This window comes from Primulina eburnea, chromosome 15 (assembly GCF_022965805.1).
Source record: "Primulina eburnea isolate SZY01 chromosome 15, ASM2296580v1, whole genome shotgun sequence".
NCBI lineage: Eukaryota > Viridiplantae > Streptophyta > Magnoliopsida > Lamiales > Gesneriaceae > Primulina > Primulina eburnea.
The window spans coordinates 29,964,979-29,978,654 of record NC_133115.1 but is presented as its reverse complement, the minus strand read 5'-3'; the positions used below and the strand labels follow the sequence as shown (position 1 = coordinate 29,978,654).

At 40.4% G+C, this 13,676-nt stretch overlaps 1 protein-coding gene across 1 annotated transcript; it reads left to right on the top strand.

The window, feature by feature from the left end:
• Positions 1–910: 910 nt before the first annotated feature.
• LOC140815629 (uncharacterized) lies at positions 911–3,144 on the top strand. The gene is made up of 5 exons (XM_073174706.1): positions 911–1,160; positions 1,248–1,502; positions 1,596–1,826; positions 1,914–2,812; positions 3,049–3,144. The coding sequence occupies exons 1-5, from the start codon at positions 911–913 to the stop codon at positions 3,142–3,144; spliced, it is 1,731 nt and encodes a 576-aa protein (XP_073030807.1).
• The last annotated feature ends 10,532 nt before the right edge of the window (positions 3,145–13,676 follow it).

Genomic DNA, 13,676 nt, shown 5'->3' with positions numbered 1-13,676 from the left:
TTTGTGGATACGATAATTTGAATCGGTGTTTTTACATAATTGAATTCTTTCTCGTTTATTTGTGTTTCTTCGTGTTTATTATACTGCAATTTACTGGCCATAAATTGTGTGTGATTAGATTAATTCTACAACTCGGGAGAGGGAATATGATTATAGATCATTAGAAACACATCGTTAAATGTTTATCGCGTTCGGAAGGCGTATAACTTTAGCGAGGCTTAGGTAAGAACATTGTTTGCATCTACCTATTAAACTTAGATTCTGATTAGGAATAATAAAATCGAAGTTTGATCGGTACATTTTATTCGTCACTTGAGAAAGGAGGAATGGAACAATTAAGTGTTCTTGGCCATTAAATAATTGGAATTCGAAATTGTAATTGCATCCGAGAATTATTATCGTTGATACTCAGTGAAATCATTTCTCTAGATACTCTCTCTCAGTATATTTTCTCATTCGGTGTTTAATTTAATTGGGTAATCGTAATTGAGTTGTTAGACAATACACAAAACTCATCTTTATTTTCTAAATAAAGTTTAGACTATTTTAATTACAAGAATTGATATAAATTTAGTATACACTCCTCGTGGGATCGACACTCGTACTTAAAAATACATTTTACTATAACTTGACGTCGTGCGCTTGCGAGCAATCAAGAAAACACGCAACAAGTTTTTGGCGCCGTTGCCGGGGAGAGTAAAATTTGAATTTATATTAGTATTGTTACCAATTAGTCTAGATTTTAATTTAGAGCTTTTATTTTTTATTATTTCTATTGATTGAGTTTTTCATTTTTTCTGCTTGACAGTGTATGCTAAGATCGCACAGCCCTGATTTGCTTATTTTTTATCCGGAAATCGAAAGAACTGCACGGAGGCTAAGAAAAGCTAGAAGGGAAGAAATCTTAGCGATGGCTGAGAACAGAGAAAATGACAGACATATGCCGCCAGAGGCTATACCGATCAGAGATCACTTCAGACCAGTGATCAATGCACATTATTCTGGCATTGCTCGGGGGACCATAAATGCCAACAATTTCGAGCTGAAGCCTGCCTTGATCAATATGGTTCAACAAAACCAGTTCGTTGGGATTGCTACTTCAGATCCTCATCTACATCTCAGAACATTTTTGGAGATTACGGACACGATAAAAATAAATGGTGTTTCTGATGATATTATTAGATTGCGCTTGTTTCCATTTTCTCTCAGGGACCAGGCGAGAGGATGGCTCCAATCACTGCCGTTAGGGAGCATCACGACATGGCAAGAGCTGGCGACGAAGTTCCTTTCTAAATATTTTCCGCCTGCGAAGTCTGCACAATTAAAGATTGAGATCAGCACTTTTAGACAGACAGACTTCGAGCAGTTGTATGAAGCTTGGGACCGGTATAAGGAGTTGTTGTGGAGGTGCCCGAATCATGGTTTCGAAGACTGGGTGCAAATTGAGTTGTTTTATAATGGATTGAATGGCCAGACACGGACAACAGTGGATGCAGCGGCAGGTGGCACGATCTTTGCCAAGTCCCCTGCTCAAGCCTATGACTTGCTTGAGCAGATGACTATTAATAGCTACCAATGGCCGTCTGAGAGGTCAGGAATAAAGAAGACTGCTGGAGTTTATGCCGTGGATCCAATCACATCACTTACTGCACAGGTTTCGGCATTAACCACACAGATTGCAGCAATGAACAAAGCGGGCCAATCTACGTCTGATGTAGCACTGGTGACTGCCGAAGAAGAGCCAGTTGTGGAGGAAGCTCAGTACATCAACAATCGTGGCTTTGGAGGTTATCGAGGTAACCCTCCCCCTAATACTTATCATCCAGGTTTGAGGAATCACGAGAATTTCTCCTATGCAAACAATAAGAATGTGTTGAATCCTCCACCGGGGTTCAACACATCAAATGGGGAAGGGAAGCCATCATTTGAGGATTTGGTTGGAACTTTCGTTGTTGAATCTGGCAAGAGAATGGCTAGGACCAAGTCTAGGCTCGACAACCTAGAGACACACATGGCGAATATTGAGGCCTCCTTGAAAATCCTGGAGTCACAAGTTGGGCAGATAACAAAGCAACTCGCGTCTCAGCCATCCGGTGCAGTACAAAGGACTGCAGACCCAAATCTAAGAGAGGTGAATGCTGTTTTTATACAACACGAGGAGATTGGAGTGGTAAGCAAAGAAGAGAAAAAGGTTAAACCCACTTTTGTCCAGGATGAAAAGCCAACTCCAACCAAAAGAGTCCGAAGTAAGAAAGGTATGATTTCTGATTTTGAACAATGCATCGATATTTCTTTACTTCCCTATCCCCAAAGATTTTTACAATTAAAGGCTGAATTTCAAAAGAAACAAGGTCTTGAAGATCTCAAGACCTTACACACTAACATTCAGTCTGCAGAGCAGGAAGAGGTGGTGGCGTGCCCAAGAAATTTTCCGAAGAAGATGCAAGACCCCGGAGAATTTATCGTACCATGTGAAATAGGGGGTAAATCAGTGGAAAAAGCTATCTGTGACTCAGGAGCGAGCATAAATATAATGCCAAGTTCTCTCTACGAGAAACTTGGACTGAGCATGATGAAACCCACAGGACTGAGCTTACAGATGGCAGATAGATCGATCAGGACACCGTTGGGGATTGTGGAAGATGTTGAGCTTCGGATCGATAAATTGAGGCTTCTAGCAGATTTTGTGATACTTGACATGGGGAACAGTCAGAATGTTCGTACCATTTTAGGACGACCAGTCTTAGCTACTGCTGGGGCCATCATCGACTTGAAGCAACGTATATTGACAATGGATGTTGAAGGTCAAAGGGTTGAGATCAAAGCATCCAAAAATTTTCACGACCCACCTTGAATAAACTGTTGACAGTCGGGCTGACGACGTTAAACCAAGCGCTTGTTGGGAGGCAACCCAACCAGTATCTCTTTATTGCTTTCATTTTATTTTATTTTATTTTTATTTTCAGTGTTATTTTTGCTTTTACGTTTTCTGATTTTATTTAATTTGGTATGTGAAGATGTGACATTGATTTATGTGTTTTGATGTAGGTACAATTTGAAATGCGGCAAGGCAAGGACTCAATTTGGACAGAATTTGCGCAAGAAAAGCGCCTAGGCGCTATATTACAAGCGCCACAGCTCTGAGTTGCCGAGAAGAAAGCGCCTAGGCGCTATGAATTAAGCGCCGCGGCGCAAGCCTTTCGAATTTATTAGCGCCTAGGCGCTCTACAGACAGCGCTGCAGCGCTGAAGGGCCGTGGGTCTAGCGCCGCGGCGCCACTTACGCAGAGCCGCGGCGCTAGTTCGATCTATATGAAAAAAAAAGGGGGCGAGATTTCAATTTTCAGAAACATAAGAACAAAAGCGCCGCGGCCCCTATTCCCTCCACCACCGAAAAAACCGTCTCCCACCCTAAATCTCCCACAAATTCAACCTCTAAACACTACATTACACCACACAACTCAACCTCAATTCACACCCATCTCCAAGTTCTCACTCCTAAACCTAGTTGGCTCAACATTCTTCAAGACAATTTTTCATTGAGCCGAAACCCGGACGGATTGAAGCATATTTTGAAGCAACACATCATCAGGTAACAGTCTTTGGGATAAGAATTCTTGATTTTAATGCTTGAAATTTGAAAGGATTGAGTTTTGAGTCACGTACGTAAGGTGTTCGATCAATTGTCTCAGTGAGTTTGTTGTTAGGGATTGATTGATTCGGAGAATTGCTTGTTGGACGGAATCATTAATTGATTGTTTTGTGTTAAGTTTGGGGGTATTGAAGTGTTGACTACTGTTGTAAAGTGAGTTGATATTGAATTGAAATATGGCACCAAAGAAAAAGAGCAAGCGTGGTGAATCTGGCGAGGGCGAGTCGTCGTCCGCTGTTACTTTTGATAGACGACGATTTTGGGATGCAAAGGCCGCCGAGAATTATATGAAGTTGTTAGAGAAAAGCATGCAGAGAGAGAGGGGAATGGAGCAGTCCCACCCAGATATTATTACATTGGTTCGTGCCCGAGAAATGAATTGGGGTGAATTTGTTAAGCCCCCGGCTGATGCTGTGATGTCCCTTGTGAGGGAATTTTATGCAAATCTTAAAGTTAAACATGAGGAGTTGCACGTGAAGATTCGAGGGCGGATGGTTGCCTTCGACAGCATGACGATCAATTCAATATATGGGATGTCAGATTATGAGACTGACGGATACACTTTATTCATGCGAGAGCCTTATCCCTATGAGACGATCATTGACACACTATGTGAGTCGGGCACGGTCTGGAAACTCAATAATCAACGAGCCCCGGTCACATTTCCTGCGACGTCATTGAAAAGGGAGCCATATAACTGGTATCACTTTGTGGCTTCGCGTTTGATGCCATCTGGGCATGTGTCTGATGTGACCAAGAAGAAGGCAGCTTTGGTCTACTGTATTATCACCGGCAGGACAGTCGACGCAGGCCGAGTGATCATGACATCGATTTTGCAGGCGGCTAGGGGTACCTCTACTGTTAGCATGCCCCACTCAGCGACTATCACAGATCTCTGCCGTTTAGCAGGTGTTACTTGGGACGACAGTGAGACGTTACTACATCCAAAAGGCGATATAGCACTGTCTGGAGCCCTCCCGAGTGATAGGAGAAGACTAATGGCTAGTCCTGGTCCAGGAGAGGCGTCAGGGAGTGGTGCGCAGCCTCGTTCACGTGCACGTCAGGCGGAGACCAGCGGTACTCAGACCAACAGCCAGCGTCTCGGAGCTATTGAGCGCATGATGCAGCAATAGTGCCGGATTTCCCGTCAGCAGAGGCAGATTGAGCGCGAGCATTGGCGGATGACACGCGAGCACATGGACTACATGCATGATTTTACTCGTGTACTCGCACAGCGCTTCCCTACGACAGATGCCTACGACCAGCCATATCCACAGCCGCCGGCGTTTTCCCACACACCCATTGAGGATGAGTATGGGCAGGATGATGATGAGGAGGAGCCTGAGCTGTCAGGCGAGGACAGCGAGTCCTGATGCTCGCTGTACGAGGTGCGTGGTTCCCTGTTTTTTTTCTTGCATTATTACTGTACATTGGGGAGAATGCACGTACTTAAGTTTGGGGGGTTGTACTTGACATTTACTCTGATGCGTTAATTGTTTTATTGTTTTGCTTTTGATTTGAAGTCTCTCGTGTTTTTCTTTGGATTGCATGATTAGTTATTACCTGCACAGTAGCGTCTCGTTTTCTCGTAAAAAAAAAAAAAAAATTAGGTTAAGTCATGGTGAAGCTATCGTGAGGCCAATGATGAAAATGAATCATTTCATGATTACTTGGAAGTCGCATTGTTTATGCACTGTCATGTTATTGATATCATCGATGTTTAGAGTAAATTTGAATGCCTGTGATGCTGATTAAACGATAGAACTCTGAGTTTAGCAATTCTCGCATGAAGTTGAATGACACTTTTGCAAACATAGAAATGATCTAGGCAGTTTTTCAATGTCTTTGGGCCTTTTTTCTTTGCTCTTTATCCTTTGTTACCCCATTGAGCCTTGAGTAGAATGAGATGCTTGACTTTTCTTCGTACACCTATATCATATATCTTTTTGACTGAAAACTGCATGTGATTGGTTTATGTGAGTTGATTAATGGATTGATGAAGTCTAGAACTTGCTTGAACACTTTTCAAGGCGAAATACGGATAATATGTGACATAGGAATGATTTAGGCGATCTTTGGAACCGTTGAGCTTTTGAGCCTACCTAACAAACATGAAATATCCCTAGTGTCCCATGTTGAGCCTACTGAAAATCAAGTGGTGTGTGTCAAAGACACACAACTAACCCCCACTTGTATCTTTTCTACATCCCACAACAACTACCAAATGAAGCTTATACACTTATTTTCCTACCTGACTTTGAGAGAAATAAATTCATTGGTGTTGTAATGATTCAAATGCTCCTTGACAAAAAAAAAAATGAAAAATGAAATGTGTATAAAGGAGTTGGAAAGAAAAAAAAGAAGAAAAAAAAAAGATGAAAATGATGAATCAAAAGTGGTGAAAAAGAAAACATTTGGGAGATAAAGTATACGAATGGGGAAAAACAATAAGGAGATGGTGAATGAAAAGTGAATGAAAATGAGTGAAAGTTATGAAAAGTCAATTATTTCTCTCAAATTTTGATATCCATACCTTTATTGAAGCCATGAGCCGTAGCCTAACGTTACAAGCTTACAAGACCTATTAACCTTGTCACATTTATCCAATATACTAGTGGAGAAAAGTTGTTCAAGTCAAGCCTATGGATCCCTGAAAAACATTATCAACGAGGATTGACTGTAATCATTTGCGTGCAAGCATCTCATTGTGTGAATTCATCGTTGGAAGATTTGAATTGAATATCTTTTGAACCAAATAATCACCTACAAAGTCCTTTTTGATCTGTGCAAGTAGAAGTGTGTTTTAATGAAGTGTAAGTTGAGCTGAATGAAAAATTCTTGAGTTTTTTAGGCGAATAGGTGTTGTGAATCAATTTGAGCATTCGATGAGGTATATAATCATTGCAATATCACACACGTGACTCTAGAGTAATTACGAATCTTATGAAAATAATCTAATTTGAGGCCATTATCACTTTGTGCTCACCCATGACTTTAGTTGTTGCTTTAAATTCCTGTTTGAGTCTGCTTTCCTATTCTTTTACTTTTATTTTGCTCGGGACTAGCAAAAGTTCAAGTTTGGGAGGTTTGATAAGTGCAAGAATTGCACTTAATTTATATGTTGAACTCAATTGAATTATGTTAGTTTCGAACAGAATTATGCTTTGTTTTTGTTGTTTTTGTTGTGTGCAGGGGATAACAACTATTGGTTGTTTTGGAGCTAATTAGAGGAAGTTTGGAGCGAGAAAGGGCGAAAAGAAGAGAGCCGCAGCGCCAGAAATCAGCGCCGCAGCGCCAGAATTGCCGAGACATCAGCGCCTAGGCGCTAAAAGACGAGCGCCGCGCCGCTACTGCAAAGAATTGACGGGCGCTACTGCACTGCAAATTTACTGCCATAATTTGTTTGTTGTTTGATTAATCTTATAACTCGGGAGAGAGACTAGGATTATAGATCTTTAGAGACACATCGTTAAATCTTTATAGCGTTCGGAAGGCGTATAACTTTAGCGAGGCTTAGTAAGAACATTGTTTGCATTTATCTATGAAACGTAGATTCTAATTAGGAATAATTGAATCAAAGTTGATAGATACACTTTATTCGTCACTTGGGAAAGGAGGAATAAAACAATCTAAGTGTTCTTGGCCATTAATTGATTGGAATTCAGGAATATAAATTAAACTGTGAGTAATTATCGTGGAAACTTAGTGAAATCATTTCTCTAGATACTTTCTCTCATTATTATCTCTCAATTCGGTGACTTAATTAATTCATTGTTTTCAGTTAATTCTTTCAAACAAACCAACCGTTTATTCAATCTCTCTAAATAAAGTTGAGACTATTTTAATTACAAGAATTGATACACAATTTTACGCACACTCCTCGTGGGATCGATATCTGTACTCTAACCAGCACTAAAACTTGACACCGTACACTTGCGGTAGGAAAACGCGCAACAAGTTTTTGGCGCCGTTGCCGGGGAGTGTCAAATTTGAATTTATATCAGTATTGTTACCAAGTAGACTTGACTTTAATTTAGAGTTTATTTTTATTGTTTTACTTTGTTATTTTATAATCTTCTCTGTTTTTACAGTGCATGCAAAAACATACAAATCCCGACTTGCTGGTTTTTGATCCTGAAATCGAAAGAACTTCCAGGAAATTAAGGAAAGCAAGACGAGAGGAGATTAAAGAAATGGCTGAAAACAGAGATCATCAGAACGAGCTCCCACGAGAGGTGCCAATCCGAGAACATTTCCGCCCAGTCATTAACGCTCACTATTCTGGAATAACTCGTGGAACCATTGCTGCTAATAACTTCGAGCTAAAGCCCGCATTGATCAACATGGTTCAACAGAACCAGTTTGGAGGTGCAGCCACATCAGATCCCCATCTTCATCTCAGGACTTTTCTAGAGATCACGGACACGGTAAAAATTAATGGTGTTTCTGACGAAATTATTCGATTGTGTTTGTTTCCGTTTTCTCTCAGGGATCAGGCAAGGAGCTGGCTCCAATCTCTGCCGCTAGGGAGTATTACTACATGGGAAGATTTGGTCACAAAATTTCTGTCAAAGTATTTTCCTCCTGCAAATCTGCTCAGCTGAAAATAGACATCACTAACTTTAGGCAGAGGGAATTTGAAGTGTTATATGAGGCTTGGGAGAGATACAAAGAACTGCTCAGAAAATGTCTGAATCATGGATATGCATAATGGATTCAGATTGAGCTCTTTTACAATGGTCTGGATGGGCCAACTAGAGGCAATGTGGATGCAGCCGTCGGAGGTACTATTTTTTCTAAAACACCTGATGAAGCTAATGAATTACTTGAACAGATGACCATCAACAGTTATCAGTGGCCAAGTGAGAGATCAGGAGTACAGAGAACAGCTGGAGTGTATGCCGTAGACCCGATCACATCACTGACTGCACAGGTTTCGGCATTGACAGCACAAATTGCAGCGATGAACAAGCCAGGCCAATCTACGTCTGATGTAGCTTTGGTAATTGCTGTGGAAGAGCCAGTTGTGGAAGAAGCTCAGTACATTAACAATCGTGGCTATGGAGGCTACAGAGGTAACCCTCCCCCTAACACTTATCACCCTGGTTTGAGAAACCATGAAAACTTTTCTTATGCAAACAATAAGAATGTGTTGAATCCCCCACCGTGGTTCAACACATCAAATGGGGAAGGGAAGCCATCATTTGAGGATTTAGTTGGAACGTTTGTTGCTGAATCTGGAAAGAGAATGTCTAGGACTGAGTCTAGGCTTGACAGCCTAGAAACCCACATGGCAAGTATTGGTGCTACTTTGAAAATCTGGAGTCGCAAGTTGGGCAAATAACAAAGCAACTCACATCTCAACCATCAGGTGCAGTGCAAAAGAATGCAGACCCAAATATGAGAGAGGTGAATGATATTTTTATGCAGCATGAGGAGATTGGAGTGGTAAGCAAAGAAGAGAAAGTTGATCAGCCGACTCCAAGCAAAAGGAACCGAGGTAAGAAAGGTAAGAGTTATGATTTTGATCAATGCGTTGATATTTCTTTACTTCCCTACCCCCCAAAGATTTTTACAATTGAAGGCTGAGTTTCAAAAGAAAAAAGGTCTTGAAGATCTCAAGAACCTACACTCTAACATTCAGTTTGCAGAGCAGGAAGAGGTGGCTTTTACTGAAGAAGATGGTAAGGGGAGGCAAGGAGGTCTTCCCCAGAAGCTGCAAGATCCCGGGGAATTCGTCGTACCATGTGAAATAGGGGGTCAGTTAGTGTAAAAAGCTATATGTGATTCTGGAGCAAGTGTGAATATAATGCCGAGTTCTCTCTACGATAAACTTGGATTGAGCAACATGAAGCCCACGAGATTAAGTTTACAAATGGCAGACAAATCGATCAGGACACCGTTGGGCATTGTAGAAGATGTTGAGCTCAAAATTGATAAATTGAAGCTTCCAGTCGATTTTTTGGTACTTGACATGAGGGACAGTCAGAATGTTCGTACCATTTTAGGAAGACCATTCTTTGCTACTGCTGGAGCCGTCATTGATTTGAGACAAGGAAAACTGACCATGGAGGTTGATGGTCAAAACATAGAACTCAAGGCTTCCAAGATATCATACGATCCACCATGAACAAGATGGGTATAGTCGGGCTGATGACGTTAAACCAAGCGCTGTGTGGGAGGCAACCCACAATTTATTTTCTTTAGCATTCATTTTGTTTTTATTATTGTATTTTATTTTACGTCATTAGTTGTTAATTTTACCCACCACCAGATCTATTACCGCCGCAGCCCATGGACATGGATGACACAGATGCTGCGGACAACAACTCGAGCGCCCGAGTTTTGACACTCATGCGCAAGGTATGTGTTGTCGTGTTCTTTATTTCTATACATTGAGGACAATGCATAATTTAAGTTTGGGGGGAGGGTAAAATTGCGTTAATTGTTAGAATTTTTCCTGCAATTTTTTTTTTTATTTCTATTGCTCAGTAGTTTTTATTTACTTTTTTTATTGCATGTTAGAACTTGTTAGGTAGCGTCATGGATAAGCAAAATGTGTGACCAATGATGAAAACTGAATTGCGACTATGAGATATATATATGTTTATGATAACCTCGGAGTCACAATTATTTTGCACGGTCGTGTTGTTGATACTATCATTGCTTAGAGACAAGTTGCATGCCTATGATTCTAAATAGATGAGGGAGATCCGATTCTTGGTAAAACTTGCATGACATCGATTGACACTTTTGCAGACTTAGAAATGATCTAGGCAGTCTTTCACAACATCCTTGGGCCTGTGTTCTTTGTTTACTGTCAATTGTAGCCCTTTGAGCTTCAAAGTTAATTGAGATGCTTATTTTTTTTCGTGCACCTATTTCATATATCATTTTTATTGAAAATTGCATGTGATTGGTTTGTATGAGTTGACTAATGGATTGACGGAAGTCGAGAACTTGTTTGAACACTTTTCGAGGCGAAATACGGATAATATGTGACATAGGAATGATTTAGGCGATCTTTGGAGCCGTTTTGAGCCTTCGAGCCTACCAAATGAACATGATATATCCCTAGTGTCCCATTTTGAGCCGACTAAAAATCAAGTGGTGTGTGTCAATGACACACAATTTAACCCCCACTTGTATCTATTCTACATCCCACAACAACTACCTAATGAAGCTTATACAGTTACTGTCTTACCCAATTTTGAGAGAAATAAGTTCATGGGTGTTGGAATGATTCAAATACTCCTTGAAAAGAAAAGAAAAAGTTAAATGTGCTGAAAGGAGTTAAAAAAAATAAAAATATGTGTGAATCAAACGTGGTGAAAAAGAAAATATGGAAAATGAAGGATATGAATGAAAAGAAAACAGTAATTGGGTGGTGAATGAAAATAGAATGAAAATGGGTGAAGTTGATGAAGTTCAAATATTTCTCTCAAATTTTGATTTCCATACCTTTATTGTAGCCATGAGCCGTAGCCTAACGTTACAAGCCTACAAGACCTATTAACCTTGTCACATTTATCCAATATACTAGTGGAGAAAAGTTGTTAAAGTCAAGCCTATGGATACCTGAAATACAATGTCAACGAATATAGACTTTAGTCACTTGCTTGCAGGCATCTCAATTTGTGATTTCAATTTTTTGGCATACTGTTGATTGACCGTCTTTCAATCCAAATAATCACCGATAAAGTCCTATGTGATCTGTGAATGCAAATTTATATCTTGATGAAGTGTAAGTTGAACTGAACTGAGGAATTCTTAATTCTGTAAGGCGAATGGGCATTACACTTCTATTTGAGCAGTCGATGGGGTAAACGAACATTGACATATCACACACACACGTGACTCTTGGGAAATCGTGAATTACATGAAATTAAATGAGTCGGAGGTCAATATCACTTTTCGCATATCCATGACTTTAGTAGTTGCGTATTAATTTATTAGCTTTTATTCTATTTTACTCGGGACTAGCAAAAGTTCAAGTTTGGGGGATTTGATAAGTGCAAGATTTGCACTTAATTTACATTAAAATCCACTTTGAATTATGCTTGTTTCGAACAGAATTATGCGTTTTTGGTTTGTTTATGTTGTCATTACAGGAATGGAGAAATAGCGGACACGAAGTCAAGTCGAGTCAAGGAAACATGGCGCAATGAAGCACTCGGACAGAACCTCGCGCGCGCCCGCGCGAGATCACGCGCAGCCGCGCATGCACAGATGATGCAAATAACCAGAAGCTCGCGCGCGTCCGCGCGAAATCACGCGCAACCGCGCGCGCAAGTACAAGCAAACAAGCAGACGCATACGCGCCGTCGCGCGACATCTCGCGCACCAGCGCTCGCACAGAAGCAGAAGATGATCCGAGAGGTGCGCGCGACAGCGCCACTTTACGCGCAGGCGCGCGCACCTAGACAAGCAAGTGACCAGACGCTTGCGCGCGGCCGCACGACAACACGCGCACCCGCGCGCACACACGCATGGGCCAATCACAGTAGATCGCGCGCCACAGCGCGAGATCATGCGCCACCGCGCGCGCGCCGCGGCCATAATAGGTATAAAAGCGCGATCGCTAGGGCAGAAAAGGGGAGAGCCGCCGTGAGGAGAAAACACACGAAAATACACCATCTTGGGAAGAAAAGAGGCGAGAAACGGAGTGCATACACGAGACGAAGATTCAGAGGGCGAAGAACAGCCACAAATACGAAGAACGACAGATCTGGGAACAGAGACGACACTTCGGATTTGTTATCTTTTCCTTTGTTTCTTTATTCTACTGTGTATCGATGCCTAGAATTACAAATATGTCTTGTTTTCTCTTGGAGTTCGTGATGAACTAAATTCCCATTCTAGAGAATGACGTAACTCTGTTGATACGATGATTTGACACCGTTATTTATTTGGTTGAATTCCACTTTCGTTTAATTGTGTTCTCTGCGTTTACTGCACTGCAAATTTACTGGCCATAATTTGTTTGTTGTTTGATTAATCTTATAACTCGGGAGAGAGACTAGGATTATAGATCTTTAGAGACACATCGTTAAATCTTTATAGCGTTCGGAAGGCGTATAACTTTAGCGAGGCTTAGTAAGAACATTGTTTGCATTTATCTATGAAACGTAGATTCTAATTAGGAATAATTGAATCAAAGTTGATAGATACACTTTATTCGTCACTTGGGAAAGAGGGAATAAAACAATCTAAGTGTTCTTGGCCATTAATTGATTGGAATTCAGGAATATAAATTAAACTGTGAGTAATTATCGTGGAAACTTAGTGAAATCATTTCTCTAGATACTTTCTCTCATTATTATCTCTCAATTCGGTGACTTAATTAATTCATTGTTTTCAGTTAATTCTTTCAAACAAACCAACCGTTTATTCAATCTCTCTAAATAAAGTTGAGACTATTTTAATTACAAGAATTGATACACAATTTTACGCACACTCCTCGTGGGATCGATATCTGTACTCTAACCAGTACTAAAACTTGACACCGTACACTTGCGGTAGGAAAACGTGCAACAGTTATCCCTTTTCTACTGGTTTAGTTTTACTAGAACAGTAGCTACTGATAAGTTAGTTCTGGTCTGCTGGTCTACTGGTTTTAGTTATCATCGCCACAACAAAATTCATGTCTAACATAAACCATATGATTTATCATGCTAAATCATTAAGAATTTGACTGTAAACTTAAGCGGAAGCATAACTGAAATCATGATATTTTTGTCTTAAGAACGAGTTCATGATCTTCTTTCAAATAAAAAACTCGTAGATCTAAAAGATCATATATGATTAATTTTTTATTAAAGGGTTAGAGAATTATGTAAAGCGCTAACGCACGATCCGGGGAACATGACCATTATATAGATAATGTCTATATTTTCTTCTTATATTTCCCTTTTAACTCACACAAAACATAAATTATACTTTTGCTTCTACACATTAATGCACAACCTATCAGATATATTAAAGCTCATTAATCAAAACAATAACCGTCAATTTAAGTTTTGGAC